The 24,986-nt window shown below is 44.9% G+C and overlaps 2 protein-coding genes across 2 annotated transcripts; both read right to left on the reverse strand.

Annotated features, from left to right (window-relative positions):
* Nucleotides 1-6,656: 6,656 nt before the first annotated feature.
* On the reverse strand, nt 6,657-13,198 carry LOC135385406 (persulfide dioxygenase ETHE1, mitochondrial-like). Its single transcript, XM_064614703.1, has 7 exons — nt 12,969-13,198; nt 10,790-10,934; nt 9,539-9,724; nt 9,387-9,479; nt 8,543-8,632; nt 8,228-8,344; nt 6,657-6,847 (listed from the first exon to the last, which is right to left on the reverse strand). The coding sequence occupies exons 1-7, from the start codon at nt 13,170-13,172 to the stop codon at nt 6,795-6,797; spliced, it is 888 nt and encodes a 295-aa protein (XP_064470773.1). The 5' UTR covers nt 13,173-13,198; the 3' UTR covers nt 6,657-6,794.
* Nucleotides 13,199-21,561: 8,363 nt separating this feature from the next.
* Nucleotides 21,562-24,332, reverse strand: LOC135383484 (uncharacterized). Its single transcript, XM_064612915.1, has 2 exons — nt 23,949-24,332; nt 21,562-21,811 (listed from the first exon to the last, which is right to left on the reverse strand). The coding sequence occupies exons 1-2, from the start codon at nt 24,157-24,159 to the stop codon at nt 21,603-21,605; spliced, it is 420 nt and encodes a 139-aa protein (XP_064468985.1). The 5' UTR covers nt 24,160-24,332; the 3' UTR covers nt 21,562-21,602.
* Between the last annotated feature and the right edge of the window lie 654 nt (nt 24,333-24,986).

The raw sequence follows: 24,986 nt of genomic DNA on the forward strand, positions 1-24,986 counted from the left end.
CAGTTTCAAGTAAATATGTCGATGATACTGTGATAGACTTGTTTTGTTGAGGAAACAAAAAATTTTACTTTATTTGTACGGCATGAGTTTTTCGAGTTATTCCTGAAAATGCCCGATATTTAACCTCGGATCCAAATTAGTCATTTTCGGGTTTCACCCGATTTGTCTCCGAAGGTCATTTACGTTGTTCTTGGAATCGTTCTTGAAGCTACCAGCTGACAGCTTCGTCGTGAAACAGTGAAATCTAAGGCTTTTAAAATTTTATCTGCCATTGATTGGATATTAACATTATCGCAGTGTGGCCGATCCAGGTTTGCTGAGCTAGTCGTACGTTTCGTGCGATGTATGTCACGCATGTATGTGATGCGAGCTTTTGTCGGCGCAGTTGCTTCTGCGTGACAGGTACATGACCGGTTAAAGTAGCACAGAAGTCATTTTTAACACCCAGTTTTCTTCCTATAAAACTGTTAAGTAGGCCAGTAAGATGCACCATGTGAAGTAATTTACATCACAGAGTCATAATTATCGCAGAAATTGAATTTAAAATACGTCGCAAAAAGCGACCGTGTGCAACGGTGGTGAAGAGCAGTACCAGCCTGTGATCTGCCTGGAACCTCGTGCTGACGCTATAAGGAGAACGCTCGCTGATTGGCCTAGAAAAATGTTGTCTGCTACTCCGCTGTCGTCTGCTACTCGGCTGTTCGGGGTTCTGATAAAGCCCTTCTCCTCGCTCTGTAATGCTTCAGCCGCTCCTTCTATCCCCAATTCTCCGGGAAAACTGGCAAAACAGGTTTACGGCGGCAAAGGGACAAGGCGCTCACCCCGACTGACCGGCAAACCAGAACGAGTCTCCTTATGCCATCATCGGTGACGTGCCATCATACCTCCTCATCCTCGTTATAGCTGGAGTGGCCAGTTAAGGGTGAAGGCACGAAGCTATGTTTATGTGATTTTTTTTCTGGGAAACAAATTGCACACATCAAAACCTTCCGTGCTATTCGGTATAATGACTCACACACTTTCATCAGATGTCTTAATCTGAAATTTTTTTGGATGGCCCTCTGTACTCCTTTGAGCAGTTACAAGCATCTGCATGTCCGTACAGTTACTTCCGATTTGACGCAGTGGTCACTGCGACGAGTTACGGGCGAGCGCTGCGCTGGCTAAGGGTGCGTTTTGGCTCTCCGCAACTCCGAGTAATACGTGAGTTGGGTCTGACGTAACGTCATGTGACCTTGGAGTGTCCACCTTAGATAGGATTTTTCGCACGGTAGGAGTTCCTCTGTGCTCAAGATGGCTGACTGGGTGAACAGCGTGGAAATTTTGAGCACAGCTTTGCAACAAGCCGCAAGCGACCCACAGTGCAAATGAAACATGCATTCCTCGAGAAATATAGTCACAGGCTCCAAACACCTATTGCAACGTCAAATGTTGCCTCACATAATTTATTATTACGTTCCAATAAGATTTAAAGGGAGACTTCACAATGATCTTTGAAAAAAAATTGTTGCACGGCACTTTTGGTACATATTGGGCCCTAAATACAGGCTATGGGCATGGTTTCCCTCTTATGCGATGTATTATGCGGATATATCAGTTTATCTAAACCGAAACTACAGCCGGGGGAGGAAGCAGCCAAAATTTCCCTTTCCCAGAAGAGCACGAAGCCGGCGCAAGATGTCACCGGGTGTGCAGAAGCAGAGGTACGGCCGGTTATAGCGGTTTAGGAGCAGTGTTCCTTCGTGGGTTCAAGCCATTACGGCCCTGTATGTTTTTTATCCAACTCTGACGAGTGTGACGAAGTTTCTTAGGAGCCACAGGTGGACGCGGACAGTGACATCCGTGTTGCACGAGTGTTCACCGCGTCTAGTCTTCCTTCAGAGCCTCATGTATATATATCTGTCTGTATATTCAGTCTATCAGTCTATATATTTTTAGTTCTATCAGACTTGTATCAAAGGAGGTAATATCAACACCACCTTGTATATTGTACCTCTTTGAGTCTTCTTTTCGCGTACGCGCAACGTTGAGTTGGCAAAGGAGCACCCGGGCAGAGCGTGGGAACAGCGTGGCTCAGTAACACTTTTCGTTCTTCAGAGACTCCCAGATCGTGCATCAGACGTGTTCTGATGTAGAACATCTCAGATTTAAAATGGTCGGAACATATTCTACTTTGTGTCGAATCAATCCACTTATTCGAGTCTTTCGGAGTCCTGCCTCTCACTCAAGGCGACTCTTTTCATCTTTCTGGAAGCGAAAATAAGCAACACCCGACGTAGAAATCACTTGTTGCCGCAGGTTTTGATGCAGCACCTCACACCATCTCTCTTTTCACCCATTATGGCACAAAAAACGAGCAAACTATAAGGCGTTGAAGGTACAAAAGCACAGATTAAGCGGACGCGTACCCAGTGACGCAGGACGGCCGCTCAATGTTGCTTGCAACCAGAGAGTCTAACCAAACCCGAACCGAAAACTGTTATTAACCCTTATTTTTGGCCAAACCGGAACGAACCGAAACAGTCGACGCCATCTTGGAGCTGAACCGTTAAAAAATACCGGTAACCGGTTCAAATAATGGTTCATACAGAACTAAGGGCGGAACTTTGCATGTTGGGCATGAACATAAAAACTACTTTTTTTCTTCTTCTTCTTTTGTTAGCTTCGTAGCCTTCCTGTTGCTTGCCGAAAAAGTCGTGCCCTGCCTCATGCTCTGAATTTTCTGGGGTTGCGAAATAATAACAAAGATGGTAACTTAAAACTGTTATGACTATACTAATGTCGAAGACATACACATGAGTATACAGGGTGTTCCACGAGAGAGTGACTCCTAATTATAAAAAAAAATCTACGTGATATAGAAATTGGAAACCTTCTACACGACACTTGTGAAGGTTTTTGCTACCCAAACAGGTGTTTTCTATGAGTGTACCTCATTAATTAGTATAATTAGCTTAATTGAACTCAAAAATTTGCCAAGGAAAGGTACCATTTTTTTTTTGTTACTTGGAAAGCCCATGGCTACAACACACCATTTCAGTCACAAATACAGGATATGTCACAAAGTTTCCACAACAATTTAACACCCGAAAACACGTAACAACCGCCAGAAAAACCGTCGCTCGCCGAGACTCGCCTAAAGTATGGGGAGGAGGAAAGGACAACGCAGAAAACAGCACAGAACGTCTGATGTCAGTGATTATCAGTGCCTGATGGTTGCAAACAGATAAGCTTGCGAAGACAAAATACTTGTTTGCGCCCGGTCCCCGCCCTCCTTTTCTTTTCTGTTTTTCTCGTGCTGTTTTTGAGTTCAGTTAAGATAATTAGCCTAATCAATGAGGTACACACATGCAAACCGCCTGGTTGAGTGGCATAAACCTTCATAAGTGTCATGCAGAAGGTTTCCCATTTTTATCTCATGTAGATTTTTTAAAAATAATTTGGGGGCACTCTCTTGTGCAACACCCTGTATATAAGGATTAGGGATCAATGACAGCTTGGGTAGCATTAATCTAATGACATAAATTATAATAATATACTAACTGCACTAACTGCTAGCTGATGGCTAGCACAGAGCACGTGTGAGCTTACTAAGCCCCCTTACAAAGTAAAGGGCCAGCCACCCTCATGCTCGTCAGAATGAAAATAGCATACAAAGCTGGTTTTCTTTGTGCATTTGAAATAAAAGAGGTAAAAACAACCATACCGACATCGTATTTAAAAATCTCCAATGGGTCGAAAAGTCTGAACTCTGTTTGCATTTGCTCTTGCCCGTGCTCTGTCTTTGTTCCACAGACACGGCGACATGGTAGCATGGCGGTGGTCAGTGATGACACGATAACGAACCTTCTACATAAAGACCCCGGGCTCAAAATCGCAACATTCCAATCGATCAACCATGAAGCGTCTTTTGCTGATTAACGTGTATTCGCATCTCCTGAATGGTAATTCATGGTTATGCTTCTGTCGTAGCCACTAGTAATATTGTCTTTCAAAATCTTTAAAAATCTTGAACGACTGTTGACGTCTTCAAGCACTGTACCACATAAACGGAAGTGTGCTTTAACCTGGCTGTTGTGCATCATTCCCACCCGTGGCCCCTGAACCGGTTCGTGAACCGAACCGTTTGGAAAAAAACAGTTTGAACCATTACAGTTGCCTTCCGGAGCTAAACTGGAACTGGACCCTTATCGTTGCACTTAAATCCGAACCGAACCGATAAACATTTCGGGTCGACTCTCTGCTTGGAAGACACCCTTCCAGCAGCGGCCTTTTTGCGAAGATATTCCGTAACTGCATTTGAAATGTCAATAATCGTAAAAGAAACTGAAGCCTGTAACCGATTTTGTTCCGAGGTCTCCCTTTAAATCAAGTAATGCATGCGGACTGCTACTAGAGCGTACATCCAGTCCAGTTGACAACTGATGGAAATCCGGATTTAAAAAGGGATTTGATTTGGGTTGCTGAAAATAAATCCGCATTTAAAGTGATTTGCCTTACTGAAATAAATTTAAATCCGGACTTGATTTGGATTTGATTAAGAGTCTGAAATCCCTAACACTGGCATGTGGTACCATTCCTTCGCATTGCGTATCGCCCAGGGTCTAAGTATATCCAACACCAGGATGGATTGGTTCCATCTACAAATATAAAGCACTTGCTCATTCGTCAGAACTTTATGCACACAATATCATGGAGTGCAAGCTTTCATGCTGTGATTTATGTATCCTCCAAGTACCATCACTGATAGTCAAGAGATGTGCTTGAATGAAATTTTTTTTTTTTTTTTAAATACAGTGTTCAAACTCTGAGAGTTAAATATCTGGTATTACTGGTTCGAAAGTGGTCTACAATGGAAAACTTTGATGCTCTACTCTGGGCCGGAGAGCGCGGCAAGACGACATCCAGAAGACTAAACGGAGAAACTATTCAAGATTAATTATTCTGTTGCGGCTGTCACCGGTATAAAAACGTTGATCAGTGATTATTTTATAGTGTAATGCTGGATCATAACACCAAGATGAAATCAAAGTGCCAGACGAATATCGACACAGTTCCCCCTGAAGTTGGCCCAGGACACACACTAACCCCAGTCTTCCACTCCTTCCTGCTTTCCTCTCTCCATCTGTACATGTCTGTATGCCGTTCATGGCCCAGTTGCATTGCGGTGCTAACGCAGAATTTAAAAAAAAGCGAAGTTCACTACTCCTTTGACGCCTGTTACTACTTCTAGGAAGGTGTTGGAATTGAGTACCTACATAACCAATTGCATGGAAAGGGGGACCCCCATGAATGAATGTCCTCACGATGTATCCCGTGGGGGGACAAGGCATTTTTGACCAGGAGCCCCCATGGCCGATATTATCCAAGGGCTCACGCCTGGATTCCTCCGCTATCAATATTGTAATAGGTGCACACATTGAGTGCTCTCACGATCAGGATGTAAAATCCTTTGAGGGGCAAAGACTCCTCACGATTGATCTGACAGGAGCAGTGCCTCAGGAGTGAGCTCCCTCTTGATCGATATGGGAAAGGGCAAGGCTTGATGCGACAGACTGCCCTCATTGCTGATCTCGTAAGGGGCTTGGGATCATGAGAGCCCTTGTTCACATGCTGCTTGACTTCACTCATTCTCACCTCGTCAGTTTGGCATGGCACCTGGCTGCCCACCTGTTAGCACGGCTAGCGTGGTAGAAGCGAGTGGAACGAATGTTTCCTCTATGGTAGGCTTTCTGCGTGAGGTCAATAGGGCTCCCCATGTTATATACTAAACATTGCAGCGACTGCATTGAAGCGTCACAGTGGTGGTGGGTGCCGGCAACCCTTAGAACTATTCGCATGTTCTGGCGAATTATGATAACGTCTGTTTGTTTTGCCCACCAGTGGGCAGATCACGTGACAATGGCGTAGTTCTCAGGGAACTCTACTAACTTGGAAACATGCCGTATATACTAAAGTCACTACTCTGGAAAGCAGTGCAGTGTCATTGGCTGAATGAACTAATGCTAGGGAAACCAGCACTCAGAAAAAAAATATAGTATGCATGCCTGAGTTACCCATTTGTGTTTGGTCTGTTGGAGCTAAAGGTGCCTCGAGAAAATCCCTGCACGAGGTGGGCTGCGATGCAAGATGACTGCACGTGCGTCAGAGTTATCTGCACACACTTCGAGGGTGCACGAGATCGCTCACGATCAGTGTCCTATTCCTGTGTCTCCCCAAGTTGTGTTGTCCAGAATGGCGGGGAGCCAGTGTACCAGGAGTTTTATTTTTCGTATTTTTCCACAAAAGTGCCAGCGTCATCCCACCTCCTTGCAAACGATTCTTATGAGCAACCTGTTTGGTAAACATGCCATTGGCTGTGTTGGTGTGCTGTCATAGGTATGGTGGAGTCCCCTGGATCCACAAGAACGACGTTTGGGGAACATTGCTGTGGATAAGTCATGAAAGCAAGCACAGGTCTTCAGCAGCTGCTGCAGCTGAGAATCCTTCCATTATGCTGCCCCTTCTCTATTCTTCAAAACTTGATGCTGGTAGCAGGTTCTTCACAGACAATGTAATGCAAGAACTCTCGCTGGATCAGTCAATTACCATACACATTGTTTGCTGAGATGGTGTCGTTTGTGAATAGGTTCTGACTAAATTCTATGCGTAATGCATGTGTTTTTACTATGCTTTATTTATAACTATAACAGATGTATGTAGAGTGCAAACAATGTCCTTCAACAGTCACACCTATTGATATTTTCATTTTATGATATAAGCATTCAGGTCAATCAAAAACTTCATGCGTAGCATCATGCCTCAACATCCTGGAGACCACACACCATGTTTGCAGGCACAGCTTTGTCTGAAAAGAGAGGAGGGGCTCCTTAAGAGGCGGATACCAGTGGAGCTTCATCTCAGATTCAAATTTTTCCAAAAACTAAATGGCAGCAGAGGTCTGGCCCTCTCGCGTAGCCTTTATGGGCAAAAAACTAATAGAAAACTTCCACTTTGCATCTCCAGCCATCTATAGAGCCGCTCGTGTGACATCCAATATTGTGGACAAATAAATGATACGTGGAGGTACACAAATTCTTTGCTATTTGCTAGGTGATGGAAGTTCATTTAAAAAAAAGACCCCCCCTGGACATTAGTACTAATGTAAGCATGATCGGTGGATATTAGTGCTGTCGCGAGTCAGTTTACATGGCGAATTACGTATTTTTAACTAGCGGTTTATATCAACACACGATACACATTTGCTTAAAGGAGCAAGGGAAGGCTAAAAAAATATGTCAAGAGGAGTGGAAATTAGAATTCCAAGACCCCGAGATACATATTCACACAAGGTGAGTGTAGCGCACAGTCCTAGTGTACAAGAACGAGGACGAGCCTCCGACAGTTGTGCCACCAGTCTAGGCAGGCAGATCGCTCGTCTACCCTATGTCACCCGGCACCTACCTATTTGCAAAGTGGACTTTTGCAGATGGTTTTGCTCATAGAAATTTGGACGAAGCTAATGTGCCTATAGCAAGGGATTGTAGAAGCATCATGGCACTTTTTACAAACAATACACCCCAGCCGCCCTAAATGTTAATCTGACTTTGAGAATGCAATGGTCAGGTGGAGCCATCCTTCCCAATACACGTGAGAGATTGTCAAAAGCATGCTCACTGAGTTATCCCACAATAATGTGAGTCAGAGGTCAGTGAACCAGCAGAATTGCCTTTGCCAAGTTAGTCGTCGTCCCTTCTGTTAGCCTCAATAAACCTGTTGCTAGGAAAGCTGTCTGGTGACTGTCTCTGTCTTTTGCGTTTGCTGATCATATATTTATTTGCTGTTATGTTCTCAGGAGTATAGAAGGCTTATCATAAAGTTCGTCACTGCAGACTGACCTGTGAGCCATTCTGTTACAAAAGTTTTTCGCTCTACTCGGCTCTCTATTTTGTATTCCCAGCCAGAACGTTACGTCAGCTACTGTTTGCATGGTCCTCATAAATACCAGCTAAATACCCCCTTTTCTTTCGTGCCATGAGCGAACAAAATACAGATTTCCCTAACCTTACAAAAACTTTTCTTCGAGTTGTTGCTGCGGAATTTCACGAGTCAATGAGTACTGGCAGATATTGTACAGCCTCCTCTCCACTATTGTTACCTCTTTCATTGCACAGTTCTTGCATGGCATGGCATTGCATGGGCATTTCTACTTCAATGATCACAATGTCAGCCTTCATTAATCACTTACCTATCATCTTTGGATATTTCAAGTTGAGGTTGTTCATGATATCCACAAACTCAGCTTTCGTCTTGGTGAGCCTAGCATTGTACTGTAGCTCTTCTGCCACTGTAGTTTCCATTAAACCTGCAAGACAGATGTTTGAAATAATTTTTGACACCGAGGTGTGGAGCAGAGGTGTGCATCCTCACGAGGGCAGATGAGGGTGAGGATGTCCTCACCTCACGTTTGGGGTGAGGAAAGCTTTTTGGAAAAAAGATCGAGGTGAGGTGAGAGAATTTGGGGGTATTTGCCCACCTCTGTTGGGGAGACCCATATTCTTACCCTTGTAGTCATGTGCTGGATAGAGTGTGTAATCCTTGGGCAGGCTCAATATCTGAGAGTGCACAGAGTCATAAAGAAGTTCAGGATCACCTGGGATAGAAGATGAGACAGCATGCACTTTATCCTTTATTTAATTTTATGTGTACGCATTGCTCACATGGTAAACGTGGAACCTCCACACCCATCAGATTTTCAGTGCGAGGTACAACCCCTATCGTCTCGATTGATTGATTTGTATGTTTGTGTGTGTGTGTGTGCACGTGTGCTATGATACTTTGACTTTGTGATAATAAAAAAACAGAATATCCTAAGTCACAATACAGGGACGTACAACTTGTAGAACAACAGGCATTTACAATATGTATATGCCCTCCTATATGACAAACCATGATACTGGATATGGCTTTCTTTCACGTATAAATTTACTATCGGGTCCAGTTAAATATGAAACAGCATCTTTTTCACTAGCTCTCAAGACAAACTAGCAGTATGAAACCTTCCCTAAATGACTACCTTCTTTGATCATTAAATGCCTGTGCAAGCTTTTTTTTTTTTTTGTGTGTGTGTGCTTGTGCTATGATACATCGACTGTGTGATAATAAAAAAACAGAGTATCTTATATCACTATACAGGGGCCCTGAATGCAAGAATGCATTCAGGGCACAGCTTCCTACAATGCCTTAATATAATGAACGCTTTCTGAAATAACAGAGAATCAGAGATGCACTCTATCTAGACCAGGTCACTGCAGGTCACCACCTGCGACAGTCACAAGGGCCCACAGTGGGCACCTTGTTCTACTACAGAACCTCTCTCTGTGCAATGGAACACGACAAATGTTTACCTTGCTGAAAGTCCGTGCGACCGCAACCACGGATCAAGAGGGCATCTCCAGTGAATGCTTTTCGTTGGTCTTGCCATACGTACGTCATACACCCTGAGGAAAGCCAATCCATTCATTTAATACACGCACCACATGTCTACTAGACACCGTACCATTTGTGTGACCAGGTGTAGGGCGTGCTTCCAGCCTTATTTCTCCCACACCAAAGACCTCGTTGGGTAACAAATGGCGATCCGCAGTTGCCTGGGACGCTGCAGAGATGACGCTACGGCATCCCTCTATCCTCTTCTTGAGCTGACCACTTCCGGTGATGTGGTCAGCATGAACGTGAGTGTTCACTACAGAAATTCGGAGACGTCTGGGTCACACCAAAATAGAAGCACTTTTGCTGTTCTACCTCTTACGACCACCACTGTGACAACAGACAACAAGTGTTGGCTGTGGCTGTGCTCAGGGTCACGGCCGTTGATGTTGGTGTCATTTTGACTGGTGTCAATGTCAACTGGTTGACTGGTGGTTGGTGTCAATGGTTGATGTCATTTTGACTTGTTTTGTAGTTGTAATGCCCGACGTCGATGTCCTTAATCATGTAATGTCGCTGTTAGTGTGAGCAGTCTCTCTTTTTTCTTCTTTTTCTGTCTATCAATTCTAGAACGTTCCCCAGCAGTGAGTGGCACCTTTTTACGTTCCTTAGAGTTCAGGCTTTCCTCTAGGACACATTTTCTTTGTTTGTGATTGTATCTTCATCTCATATACATAAACGTTGCCAGAATATTTGCACCTCGGGGCACTAGTGTATTTGTATTTTCTGTAGAACTTTCAAATGCAAAATTTTTTTGTGTTACGTACGTTTAGAGCTCGTCAAGGCGAATTGTTTGACTCTCCACTTGTTTTGCTAAGACACTGTGATGTGTGCTATGCATGGTGATTGTTGGGTGACTGACAATATTCGAGCCTTCAGTTGTGCAACATATTCCTCCCGTCCCCATGCCACTGCCGGTGATGTGTGCTTTATCACAACTTTTTTATGCAACTTGCATCTGTTTTTTATACAATGCCACCTCACTGACTGAGATATCCCCGAATAGGTCTGAAATTATGAGCATTCTAAATTACTTCCAATTTCGCGATGCTGCCTCGCTGGTCATGAATTAACGAGAGTCTACTACATATAAATTTTTTTGGTATCGATGTTAAAGGCCTATGAAGGCGTTCACTAGCTGCAAAACATTCTTTTTTTTCCAGTGCTAGTAATATGTAAGCATGGTGTGTCATCTGAAAGGCCAGAATAACTTCTGCACACAAAAGTAACTACCCATAACGGAATGTAGCCAGCAGTTTCTAAGAACACATTTGTCGGCAAGAAATCTGGTGCTACCGCAACCATTAAAAAAACCATTTACCTGCATAGACAAGCTTGAGTCCCAGTTCAGACAGAAGCTTTACATCCCTGTCCACTTGATCCACAACTGGATCGATAAGAAGGGCCTCTTTGGTGTTCTGATCAGCCAGCAGATAAGTGTAGGTCCAGCTTTTCTCGTCGAAGAGCTGCATACGGGCAGAAAAGAATGCAACTCGTGCTACTCTTTTGCTTTGTCCCCGTCCAAGTGCACGCCATTAGCAAGTAAAATGCTCTGCTGCGAACATCAAATGGGAGGACCAACGTGATTTTATCATTGTGTCCTGTTTCCTACAATAGGATGTGACAACATGTACCACGCGATCAGTAATGAGGTTCAGTGGCTGGAAAATGCTGATCGGGACATGCAGAACATGTTCGAGGTTCCTGCGGGTGTGCTGGAAAAATAAATCAGTTGTGGTGGGACATCACATGGTTAATACCACTTTGTGCACAACGCAGTTTGTGTGAAGGTTAAGAAGGGGTAGAGAAACAGCCAAGTTGGTTATAACTTGTTGCGAGAGAAACAGGTCTTCACAACGTTACCAAAAACGTAGACTAGCTGTACCGCTGTACCGTATGTCAACATCGTACCACGGATGTAGTTGCATAGAGCAAATCGAAAACGAAACTAACTCACTTCCGTGCGCCGCGCTTATTTTGAGAATACACATTTAACTTTGAGAAGTGCTCCTTTTGGTTCACATTACTGTTTGTGTTGTGCCGCACGCGTTTCACGCACAATATCAATATCATTTTGGTACCCCTCTCTACTTGTCCACATCGGCTACTGATTCTTCATCTTGGGGCCCTATCCTCGTCAAAAGTAATCGACCTCGATTACTTTACGTCACAAGCTGTAGGGCGGGGCTGCCACGGAATACTCCGCCCTTAAATCCCGCCCGTTTCAATTGAAATTTATACCTAGTTTTCCTTCGCAGCCTCTCGGCCCTAATGTCGGACCGTGACCCTACGTCATTTTGACGTAACAATGACGTAAAAGATTAGTTTCAAAGCTGAAAAGTAATCTAGCGAAAGAGGGCCGATTACTTTGAGCGGCGATGGGTTTCGTGATGGGTCCGCATGTGCATTTCCGTTTATTGTGTTGTATAAAGTCTGTATGTGCTCGTCACAACAAAAAATTCATGTCTTTCTTCGTTTGTGTTTAATGATGAGAAAAAAGCACCGCGTAACACCGTTTCTCTGCGCCGATCGCGGCATCGTATGAGTGAAAGCGGCGGGCTTTTCGAAGCGTCGTCCGAGCCGTACGTCGTACAATCTATGTTATTGCAACGTAGCGGTGTGCACACAAAAAACTCATCGATCAAAGTTCACTGTTTCTTGAGTAAAACGATCAATGCTCATTTGCGGTATCATTACCACCCCCACAGCTCACGAGCAAAAGAAGCATATTGCAATGCGAATTAGCATTTCGCATATCGAGCACACGAACACACAGAAAAATATAAAGAAAAGCTCATAAATAAAGCTCAAGATTTAAAGCACGAACCGATTTCTCATAAACGCGTTTACGGCTCGCGCCACACTGTCCGTTCGACCCTTTGCAATGATCCTTCGCGCTTTTATCGTTTTGTCAGTTTTGTTGCCTGCCATCAGCGCCATCTCACGGGTACATACCGAATTATAAATGGCCAAGTACAATCACGGTGTCACACAAACATTGCCGTCTTGCACACCTGTACGTCAAGAAAAATAACAAACAGCAAAAAAGGAAATTACGAGCGTGCTTTTCCACGCATTTTCCACGAAATTCAGTTTTACGCCGGTAGAGTTTTCTGTTTCCGACACCTAAGAACCGAAGCAACAAGGCAGGGCAGGCAGATCACAGGTGTGGTCTTCGGATTCTCGGGAGGAAACACCGATAAGGCGGGTCGCTTTCCAAGATAACACGTGGGGCGATTGGTTGATAGAAGGTGTCAACCACTTTTAATATTCACGCCTGTTTCGATTGTGCACCAATGACAGAAGAAATTTCAAGTAATCGAGGTAGATTACTTTGACCAGGATAGGGCCCCTGGTATCGACGATGCATTTTTAAGCGTGATCCACGAGCCGTGTGTTCAGAACTCATAGTACACTTTCCCGAACAACACTGTAGCAGGAAAGAAGCAACAAGGTAGTTCAAACCACGCGGTTCAAACTTCCGCACACTGCAAACTCACCTGACGGAAGAGGAACTTGGCAGATGTCATGGTGCAAGCTGTCGTCACGTAGGGACAGCGTAGACTGACAACAAGATCCCTGTTACAAGTGCGTTGGTGCCCAGACCCCGCTTGAAGCACTGTCTTTACGCAAAGCGATATTGAAATCGACGGTACAGGACGCCGCGACCACAACCGCTGTATACATTGAGCTGCAGACGTCATTGGAGACCTCCTCTCTCCAATAATCAGCCGCTTTCTGTTTGTACCAGACAATGATAGATGTCGCTAGGTTGCTACCCTGGAACGGGTACCGCCGAAACTGGCACTGCGTTTCACAAAAGCGATATCGCCTATATTTCATTTTTAGCCTGTGATGTGACGGGAACGCGCTATGTATAAAATTGGAGCACGTTATCGGCTATTGTTTCCCTCTGACCCCCGTGTTTTTTTGTGTGTGTTTTTTTTTATTTAGTCCCAAGGGCGGATGATGAATCTGTGCTAATCTGAACTTGAACAATGTCCATTTTATTTGAACAATGGTTGCGTCCGAAGTGCAGCGCTTATTATTAGCACACAGTAATTGATTTCATAGTTTCTCTTCTAAGCGATGATCCCGTGCTCGTCTGCTGGAACATCTGTCTGATTCATGATGGTCTGACTCAGAGATTCGAACCTGAACCGAAAACCGTTATTAACCGTTATTTTTGGCCGAACCGGAACTGAACCGAAACAGTCGACGCCATCTTGGGGCTGAACCGGAACTGTACGGTTAAAAAATACCGGTAACCGGTTCAAGTAACGGTTCATACGAAACGAAGGGCGGAACTTTGCGTGTTGTGCACGAACATAAAATCTTCTTTCTTCTCTCCTTTTTTGAACCTTCCTCTTGTTTGCCGAAAAAGTCGTGCCCTGCAGGAATGATCTGGATTTTCTGGAGTCGCGAAATAACAACAACTTTATTTGAAGATGATGAAAGGGGAATGGTGCATAGGGAGTTATGACTGGAAACTAATGACTAATAATGTCTAAGACATACACAAAAACATATATAAGAATTAGGGATCAACGACAGTTTTGGGTATCATTCAGGAAGTGGCATATACTATAATAATATACTAATCAACCTTACCTATACAGGGTGTCCACCCTAACTGCAGAAATTATCGCTGACACATAGCACTACTTGTCCAAGAAAAACTGACTGCTCTACTATGTTTTTCTTACAAACAGCTGCTGCATTGTAAGATCAGCCCGGTTGTAACACAAACGTCATAGGAGAGCTGTCATTTTCTCTTTCACATCGGTATGTGTTAGAGATCATTTCTACGGTTACATTGTATATGTGTATATAAATGCGAGTAGGAGGACCAACCGATGGATATGTCGTAGGCTGTGCGACTTTAGGTCTTTCAAATTTTCTCTTCTTCGTTTGTTTTTTGTTTTTCCTTCTTCTGTTCTTTTTTGTGCAGTGCATTGCGAAAGCAAACTATCTTAGCTTAAATACAGCATGTGTCCGTGTGTACGACGTTGCAGGATAAACTGCCAACATGCGTGTGTGAACTGACAAAAGAACATACCAAGCTAGGGTTACGCCCCATTTCGTCCAAACGTTTATTTCGTCCAAGTACTCACAACGTCCAAATATTTAATTCGTCCGAAAAAAATCGGACGTACTGAACACTTGGACGAAATGAACAGGCGGGGAGAAACTTGCCCAGCGCGCCCAATACCCGTACCGTCCAATAGACCATTTCGTCCAAATGGGGGAATTCCCAAAATCTTTCGGCAGGCGACTGCCTGGCTGCATTCATGAAAGCACAGGCCATTTTGACACTGGGTGAATGGCAGGTGACTGTATTCATGAAAGCAAATGGATTATCGATCAAACGGGGAATCACAGAAAACACAAACCCGTTCACAGGACCGCTGACCTACAGTGACCGTCCAGTTAACGATGTGTTGTTTTCTATAACTATGTTCTCGCTAAGTACCGCGTTTCCCAATGTCAGTGATCTTTCTTGGAAACATCTAGGGATCTGAAAGGAAACTTGCGGTCCTTTGCCTTTACGTAGACTACTTCGAGCGGCAGTGGCTTACCAACGTTCATCTCTGGAATTAGTTTGCGGATGAGGACGATCTCCGCACAAACAATCACGCCGAAGGGTGACATAATTCGCTGCGCATGAAATTCAAGAGCCAACCCCACATGACGTTACGGACGGCATAAGGCCCAAGTGACCAAAACGTCCACATGTTCATAAGACCCGAAAAACAATTGGGCCTTTTGCGCATTTGGGTCAAATGAGCAGGACAGGATAAGGTGTCCAGAAGGCCCGAATGGTCATATGGCCCGAAAACCAGAAAGGAAGACTCACAGTGTATTTTTTCGACCGTATTTTTCAATGTATAAGCGCCGTTATACATTGAAAGAAGTTCTCTGAAGAAGTCCTGCGCGTCATCTAATGTCATCATATGCGCGTCATCATCCTGCGCAGGACTTCTTCACAGAACTTTTTTTATATATAACGGAGCTTGTACACAGAAAAATGCGGTACTTTTATCAGTGCGAGTTATATGCGAGAAATATTTTTCTGTAAAATCGCTTTTCAGGTGTGACTGCGCAGGAATTCCACACTTTGCCGAGAATCGCTACGGCTTGGTATTTTGCTCGGGACTGAGATTTATTATGTTCATCAAGCAGTGCCCATTTTGGACAATTGCACTCGGTCACTCAGTGGAATATGCTCCTTCTGCAGCGCGCATCTCACGTGAACACAAACAATGCGATTCTTCCGTTTTGTGAAATGTAGTCTCCAAAGAGTTCAGTTACAGAATCAATTCGAAGGTGTCCGCCTATTTGATAGAGCGCCATTTGGTCGAACGGCCCCGAAAAAAATGGCCCCGGAAAATTTGGTGACGGAACAAATGGTCTCGAAAAAAATTACACCGATGGGTTAGAGCGGAAAAAACGGTCCCATGCGTAGGCGTGGTTTGCGACGTTCAGACCCCTCCCGTAATCGTACCTTTGGTAGCGCATCTGGAAGAGAGAAACGAGGAGTAAACCCTTATCTCCTATGCAAATTTCCTCCTGAACCCGTCCAGAAATATTTTTTTCTAGCTACGCTACTGCCGTGCCCGGCTTGGATACCTTCGCAGAAAAAGCGCTACATATTGTGCGTCATAGCAGTATTCAAGCGAAAGTTGAAAAGCTTTTAATGCGGCAAACGAATCAGTTGTTCAATAAATATATTAGGCACAGAGCTTACCAATCTGTACCGAGCGAAATATTGAACGCTGTAAGGATTCAATATTTATTTGTATTTTACTTTTTCTCACATTTATATCTTATTTGCTTGAAATTTTTTTTCTTCATTTCAGTACTTTTATTAATATTTTGAGTTAAGTTACTTTCATTAATTTTTTTTAGTTCAGTTACCTTTTTCTCCTCTGTCGCATTCAGCATTTAATTAATATTGCGCATATGTGCAAAGAAAATACATATCTAGGTCACTCCTAGTCTTTCCTCCTGGTTTTCGGGCCATATGACCATTCGGATCATATGAATATTTTGGCCTTCTGGACACCTTACCCTGCCCTTCGCATTTGACCCAAATGCTCAAAAGGCCCAACATTTTTTCGGGTCTTATGAACATTTGGGCGTTCTGATCACTTGGGCCTTATGCACACTTGGGCCACATGAGATGATACCAAATACAGCTCAGGGGAAACGATGCTGGGAAACGAAACACCCTTCACAGACGTAACAGAGCAGTTTGCTCATGTCATCAAGGCATACCTGCAGCGCATGTCCCATTTGCTGGGCTATGCTAACTAATAAGTTAGTTGTTCCAAGGAAAAAAAAAAAAAAACTAAACGGAGCAGGCTGAGCATTTGTTTCTCGTTTTACTCGGTGTATAACATCTTTCAGTGGGAATGTTTAAATCTTACCTTCAACTAATAAGTCAGTTGTTGGAATGAAAAAAAAGAAAGAAAGAAAAATAAATAAACACAGCAGGCTGAGCATTTGTTTTTCGTTTTACTTGGTGTATGGCACGGCATCTTTCGGTGTGAATGTTTAAATCCAGAAGATGTGGGTTCGATCCCTACAGCTGGCTAACCTTTTCAGTGGCTTTCATCTTTCATTGTTTAAATCCTACCTTCAATCGTAAACGAAGCAATTGTTCACTCGCATTCGGAGATCCCCCTCCCTTTTCGGACGAAACAAGCGTTTGGACGGTACGGTTATTTGGACGGGTTGGGCAAGTTTCCCCCTTTGGTTCAGTTCGTCCAATGCCCACTATGTCCAATTTTTTTCGGACGTGCTGAGTACTTGGACGTTGTGAATACTTGGACGAAATAAACATTTGGACGAATCGGGGTGCTACCCCAAGCTAGTTTTCTTTGTGCATTCGAAATATAAAAAAAGGTGAAAACAACCGGTTACGCCCCATTTCGTCCAAACGTTTATTTCGTCCAAGTGCTCACAACGTCCAAATATTTAATTCGTCCGAAAAAAATCGGACGTAATGAACACTTGGACGAAATGAACAGGCGAGGAGAAACTTGCCCAGCGCGTCCAATACCCGTACCGTCCAATAGCCCGTTTCGTCCAAATGGGGGAATTCCCAAAGGCTCTGCTCCTTTCGGCAGACGACTGCCTAAGGCTCTGCGCTCCTTTCGGCAGGCGACTGCCTGGCTGCAGTCATGAAAGCACAGGCCATTTTGACGCTGGGTGAATGGCAGGTGACTGTATTCATGAAAGCAAATTGATTATCGATCAAACGGGGAATCACAGAAAACACAAACCCGTTCACAGGACCGCTGACCTACAGTGACCGTCCAGTTAACGATGTGTTGTTTTCCATAACTGTGTTCTCGCTACGTACCGCGTTTCCCAATGTCAGTGATCTTTCTTGGAAACATCTAGGGATCTGAAAGGAAACTTGGCGGCACTTTGCCTTTACGTAGACTACTTCGAGTAACAGTGGCTTACCAATGTTCATCTCTGGAATTATTTTGTGGATGAGGACGATCTCCGCACAAACAATCACGCCGAAGGACGCATAACTCGCTGCGCATGAAATTCAAGAGCCAACCCCCACATGATGTTTTCGAAGTTCCTCGTCGAATTTCAGTCAACCATACACCATGTAAGTACAACCAGGTAAGCAACAAATTCGAATAATGAGGGAACAACATCATTATAATTAATAGAATATAGCATATATACTTCCTCGCTTGCTCTCTTTGTATTCATGCTTCTTACCGCCATTTGCAGGCGCGCATTCGGTAGCTGCTGAACGGGGCTTCGCCAAACAGTAGACGACGCAATTTCGCCGAGAACAACGCGGCGACACAAGAGGCTCGCTCTTCCTTCCCATGGGCGTACGGAAGATACAGCTCGGGTCAAATGATGTTGGGAAACAAAGCACCCTTCAGCGACCTAACAGAGCAGTTTGCTCACGTGATCAATGCATACCTGCAGCGCATGTTCCACTTGCTGAGCCATGCTAACTAATAAGTTAGGTGTTCAATTGAAAAAAAAAAAAACGAATAAACGGAGCAGGCTGAGCGTTTCTTCTCGTTTTACTCGGTGTATAACATATTTCAATGGGAATGTTTAAATCTTACCTTCAACGTCAGTTGTTGGAATGAAAAAAAGAAAAATAGATAAACAGAGCAGGATGCGCATTACTTGGTGTATGGCATAGCATCTTTCGGTGTGAATGTTTAAATCCAACCTTCAATCGAAAAACGAAGCAATTGTTCACTCGCCATTCGGAGATCCCTCTCCCTTTTCGGACGAAACAAGCGTTTGGACGGTACGGTTATTTGGACGGGTTGGGCAAGTTTCCCCCTTTGGTTCAGTTCGTCCAATGCCCACTACGTCCAATTTTTTTCGGACGTACTGAGTACTTGGACGTTGTGAGTACTTGGACGAAATAAACATTTGGACGAATCGGGGTGCTACCAAAACAACCATACTGACATCGTATTTAAAAATCGTGAATCGGTCGAAAATGAGTCGAACTCTCTGTTTGCGCTTCCTCTTGCCCGTGCTCCAGCTTTGTTTCACAGACACTTCACTCTAACGGCGACATGGTAGCACGGCGGCGGTCGGTGATTAACGATAACGCGCCTTTGACATAAAGACCCTGGGCTCAGATTCGCACAATTCCAATACAACTACCATGAAGCGTTGTTTGCTGATTAACGTGTATTCGCGTCTCGCATATTACGTATACTGGTAATCAATGTGCCAATATCAATATCAATGACTTAAATGACTGAGGCCGAGGTAGCAGGCTTGGTTGACTGTTATATTCCTGCCGAGATTCTGCGAACAACCCGGTAGTTTAGTTAACCACCGCGACATGAGCTACGCGATGGGGCAGTCAACAATCTTCTCTTTCATATCGCGCAAAAGCTTTCAAAATCTTGAACGACCGTTGACTACCTCGTGCGTGCCTACCTCAAACCTCACATTGTTCCCGAAAAGATTTCAGATTTACGAAAATGTTCGTTCAGAAGAGACATACACGGGTAATATGCAAAACAAGGAACTGTCGAATGGTTTGCACACAATCGCAAGCACGGGGGCGCGCGGGGGGGGGGGGGGGTATGTGAAAAGTTCGGTATGTGAAAGAAATGTATGTGAAAGCACGTGGGCGTTGTATCCTAGCGGCTCTCCAACGAACCATGCTCGGCACGCGTCAAAACAGATCCACGTGGATAGCACAAAAGACCAAAACCGGTCCGGAGTGGGGCAGACAAGGTCGCGCCATTCGTGCGGTCTCCCCACTGGTCCCCACTTCTGTCGTCCTCACTGTCCCCATAGTGCGCCTGGCGCCATCTAGTGAAGACGGAGATAATCCTCTCCAGCGCCTCAAGGTCATACGCGTGCGCATAGGCCATTGTGAAAAGGGTCAATTAGCGCAGAAGTCATTTTTAACATCATCTTTTCTTTCTGTAAAACTGTTAAGTTGACCAGTAAAATGCACCCTGAGAATTCACCCCACAGAGTCATAATTATTGCAGACGTTGAATTTGAAGTACGCAGCAGAAAGCTACCGTGCGCAACGGTGGTGGAGAGCAGTAGCAGCCTGTGACCTTCCGCTGATACCACACCGTCCGCACGCGCTGATTGGTTCAGAAGAATGTCGTCAGTTAGTCAGCCGGTAGAAGCCACACAGGGAAACTCCGGAGGGACAATGAAATCCTCCATGTGCACGGTCACCCTAGGTTACCACCAGCTCCGGTGGCGCAGCGGTAACGCGTGCGCTTGGAGACTGGGAGGTCCGCGGTTCGAATCCGCGGGCCGGCTGTGCCGTCTGGGGTTTTTCCTGGGTTTCCCTCAGATGTGTAATAGTAATAACAGTTCCCCTGAAGTCGGCCCATGGACGCAGCTATCCTCCCCCCGAGCGGATTCCGCTCGGTCTTCCACTTCACCCTTTCCTCTCCTCCTCTCCACCACCTTTCCCTTCCCGAGAAACATGCCGCCTAATCAGGCAGGCAGACCTCTCGGGTTCCTCCCAACGACACTCCTCCTCCTCCCTAGGTCACCCTTTCGATCCCTAACCCCAAATGGAACAGGTTTACAGACTACAAAAGCAGAAAGCCCTCACACCCGAAAAGAAAAGGACAGGCGCAGAGGTTATGTCGTCATCGGTCGTCGTTCGCCTCCTGGTTACACTCCGCGGGGCAAGTAGAGTGTGAATGAGCACGGCTTTGCTTGTGCACGTTTTTCTTTCTTTTTTAGGGGGATTACATACATCAAAACCTTTTATGCTGTTCGGCAAATTGACGCACATACTTTCATCAGTGGATGGCCCTCTGTACATTGCAGACATGCGAGAAAAAATATTGACAGTAGTAGTAGTACTGTCAATAAAGCTCAAAATAAACTGACGCCCCCCCCCCTCTCCCGTTAGTGGGTGTTACAAATCATTTGGGAGTATAAGGGGGTCCGGATAAATCACTGGGAATGTCCATCATCAGGTCAAGTGGTCAGAGAGCTGTGCCGAAGGACACTGCTTCGATGTGCACATTACGTTGGTATCATCAAGCGGGGTGTTCTATGACTGTGAAGTAAGACCCGAGACAAGGAGTTCAGCCAAATTCTGTTTGTTCGGGGGTGTTTTATGTCGCTGTATTGGCCAATGATGGGCGTACCTCAAAATAACAAGCACCCGGCATCGTTGGTGCTTGAAGTACGGTACAAAGTACCACATTGCGAACGCACTTGAAGTACAAAGTACCTGGCAAACAACTTCGAAGTTTCTAATACTCCATGTCTGACTGTTCCGTGATGACAAAAAGTGAGCGAAGAAAGGTCGCGTTCATGGATTTTGTCTATTCCATCGACTCTCTCCAGCTTTTTGTTTCTATCGTTGAGAGAATTGAAGGCGTTAGAGCAGCTGCTGAGGACATGCGTGTAGTAACTATTCGACACTGTAAGATAGAAATGTCTGAGGTAAGGTTGCACTGGCACACTGCTCATCAACATGCAAATGTCAGTACATGTCCTAAGGCGTGCTCCGTGCCACAGTGTTCTACAAAAGGTATCCGTGCTTTGGCCGCTTTACCATCAGCAGCAAAGGCTCCTTGGAAATATGCCCATGGATGCTTTTATTTACCGTACGAACGAAACTGCTACACGATACGTGGATGGTAAGCCATGACGGCATTCGCAAGGAACATGAGGCTGTTGAGGATCCCCAAGGCACCAGCGATAGAACCTTGCACGTAGACGCCGTAGCGCGTCTCCAGGCACAGGTAGGCTATGCTGGTTGGCACGTGAACAAAGGTAGCCATGAAGTAGTTCATGCGGTACACCGTTGAACCCGGGAGTTCCAGAGCACCTGTCAAAGAATGTATTCGTTCAGGACCTGCAAATAGCGGAGAGCAAGAGTACCGACGAAATAGGGTAGCGACGACCCAAAGGGCACGTCGTTCTGTTCTCCTAATTCAGACTGTACCTACCATCAAACTCTTTTCGTTCGTTTGCTTCCTTCTTCAGTGTAACATAGTTTTTTTTTTTTTATCGGCGTCCTGGTAAGAGTGACGACGAGGTATCCTAGTATTTCGTTTGTCGCGTCAAAACACGATCTTTTAGTTTGATTATTTAAAACGAATAAAGCCCCCAGTGCTCGGAACGGGGAGAAAGAAACGACGCAACACACTTATTGAACTTCAACCGATATTCACTGTAAGGGACCGAGAGACACGGAACAAGGACGGACGGCAAATTCAGATTTCTCAAATTTCTTGTTCCGTGTCTCTCGGTCCCCTACCATGAGTCTCTACCAGCTTGCCTGCACCCTCTCCCTTCCTTCAACCGAGATGTTTCATTTTCAATCTGTCCTTTTATACTACTTGAAGTTAACTTCGGGAGAAAAGCCTCCAGAAGGAGCCTGCTCTGGTGATTGCTTTTCTTCTTCTCCTGTTTTATTTTTCTTTTCTACAAAAGCAAAAAGAACAGAAAAGGAAAACTTACTTTTACAGGTGGTCCTCGTTCAACAAACTCACGTACTCTCTCAAATCGCGATACACAGGGTTGGAGTCCCAGTTTTCAAGTCGACTGGTAGTGTAGCGGAGATTCCACGAATTGGAATTTTTTTTACCGCTTGCAAAGCCAGCGCCTCGAGGTGGAAAATGTAGCCTGTTTGCCTCAGCCCTGTTTTAACCCTTTCCTAACCGCGCCCAAGAGCGTCGATCACCGGTGATCGACTGTTTACGAGCCGTGCCCAGCACATATGGACAAATGGTGACATTCAGCGGTACAACAGACACTGCAGTTTCGGTTTCACTTTTACCTTGGACGCGTCTTCAAGCTTACTTGGGGTCAATTAGTGTATCAGAACACAAATAACGACTCTGCACACGTTGCATAAACAGAGTTTTGTGCTGATGATGATGCTAATTTTTGTTTTACTCCTTCAAGGAACTCAGTCATTCAATGGCATGTATGGCATGAGTGTCGACCTTATCTCCCGCAACTATTAAACTTATTGACCTAGAGTGTTGATATTTGTAATTGTGTTGTAACAATATTTGCCACATTTTCTATATTTTGGAATTCCCAGGTTAATATTTTTCTTCGGGGATGCAGGCATATGTTCACGAGTTTTTTGTTTCCACAGATTCTTTTGTGTTCCGAAATCAACTTTGGAAATACATGCATAGCTTCTTTTCTGAAACCTACATGACAGCCACAACAACTATGTTTGTCGAATGACCCAAAAATGGTCGTTTTTGCCGCGGTAAGGAAAGAGTTAAGAATGTTGCATTGTAGAGAAGTTATGCTTCGGTAGAAATTACGAGAACTGGAGAGCGATTTTCCCCCCGCTTCTTATAGGGACGTGTCGCTTCAGGAAACAAGTAACGGAATTTATGAAGCCTGAAAAATATGCAATCTGGCAAGATGACAGGATTGGAGCCAGACTTTATTGCAAGAAACGTTTCAATGCAGAGCCGCCGGCCGCGAGTGGGGCGGCCGCCCCGGGCGCCTCCGCCAAATGGGGCACCGGATGACACGTCCTTGTAGCACACGTTGGACAATACAGCGATAGTCAATAGAATTTTTTGTATCGGAAGTGCGCGTATGGTCCTTCATCTTTTCTTGCTTACAGCGCTTCTTTTGGGGCATGCAAGGGAGCATGTCCCAGACGGAAACTCGACTCGGGAAAGGCGCTGTTTCAATCTTACCGCTGCTATTGCATGCGGATCTGCGACAGGGCTTCATTACTATTCTGGCCTGGGACTATTTTTTTCATCGCCGCAATTTTTTTTAACGGGAAAACGTGCGATTTCCAAGTTCGGGTACTTTTGCCGAGCATTTTTGACATCAATGCTCAGGTCATTAACAAGCTTCAGTAGACTACCAGGCATCCTAAAGGTATTTACGAATACATCCGGGCCGGCCATTCGCTTAGGTGGGCCAAAAGCGGGCCGTTCACTCGTGGAAAGAACACTCGAAATCCAGCGAATGTAACCTACCTACGAGGACGCACACGAGAATGAGCATGGAATTGAAGACGAACATGATCGAGATGACGAGCAGGATGAGAGCATCGAGGCGCATATTGAGCCGCATCTGGTTGTCAATGCTTCCTTCGCTAAGCAGGAACACAATCCCGATGCCGGTCATCGTCTGGAACAGCTTGAGGACGCCGCTTGCCGTCAACACATATTGGCCGTAGCAGCCCATCGTGCTTGTCCGCTATGGTTCGACGCCGTCCACTGTTTGGATTCCCTTCTCAATCCCCTGTGTGCAGAAAGCTCGCGATGTTCTGTACAGCACATGTTGATGACGATAGTCGTTGGAGTTCCGAGCAACGTGAGCCCTTTGTAATCTCATGTAGGAGATTTGTATTTTCTATGGAGCAAACTTAGCTTTGCCTTTAGGTAAATACTTGACTGATCCGCACGATACTGGTACTTTTCGATAGTTTTTCGAAATTCACATTGAATGGATGTAACACATTACTAGTTTTCGTAATGCATATTGCTTGAAGCCCCCCCCCCCCCTTTTTTTTTTCGGAAACACACAAAATTTACTAAAACTTGGACATTCAAGTGCCGAACCACACTACAGAAAGACGCGGACGATTTTTTTAGCCTCTCGAAGGAAAATGTCGTTCCTGACCATTTTAATCATATGAATGCCATATCTCAGACCACCCTGTTCCCCGTATCGCGCAATCACGACTGATTACGGACGTCAGAGCGGCGCATTCCTTCGCAGACGGGAGTGTATAGCTATAAAATGACATTGAAAGTGTGATGCAATATGAGCACTTGGGTAGCTCCTCTCTACCATTAGGGTATTGAATTATCATGAACGAGATAGTAGGAGTAGTACTCCTAACAAGATGATAGAACGTTTATTCCTCCACTGTTTCGGGAAAAAAATTGAATGAAAATGAAGCAGGGAGGAAGGAAGTGTCGGTGCCGCAGTCAAAATGCGATCGTCATCCATCTGTCATTGATTGATTACATGATTGCCCGTAGAATTCCCGAAGATGTGCGGTGTTC

Source organism: Ornithodoros turicata, chromosome 2 (assembly GCF_037126465.1).
Source record: "Ornithodoros turicata isolate Travis chromosome 2, ASM3712646v1, whole genome shotgun sequence".
In the NCBI taxonomy this organism is placed as follows: Eukaryota; Metazoa; Arthropoda; class Arachnida; order Ixodida; family Argasidae; genus Ornithodoros; species Ornithodoros turicata.

What these genes read in the sequence shown, in the direction of transcription:
- LOC135385406 (XM_064614703.1), bottom strand. Translation starts at nt 13,172, where the DNA reads ATGACGTCTGCAGCTCAATGTATACAGCGGTTGTGGTCGCGGCGTCCT. An exon ending in TACACCTGGTCACACAAATG is followed by an intron (nt 9,480 to 9,538) that starts GTACGGTGTCTA and finishes GGCTTTCCTCAG; the next exon opens with GGTGTATGACGTACGTATGG. An exon ending in TCGCACGGACTTTCAGCAAG is followed by an intron (nt 8,633 to 9,386) that starts GTAAACATTTGT and finishes CTTCTATCCCAG; the next exon opens with GTGATCCTGAACTTCTTTAT.
- LOC135383484 (XM_064612915.1), bottom strand. Translation starts at nt 24,159, where the DNA reads ATGGGCTGCTACGGCCAATATGTGTTGACGGCAAGCGGCGTCCTCAAG. An exon ending in TCTCGTGTGCGTCCTCGTAG is followed by an intron (nt 21,812 to 23,948) that starts GTAGGTTACATT and finishes ATTCTTTGACAG; the next exon opens with GTGCTCTGGAACTCCCGGGT.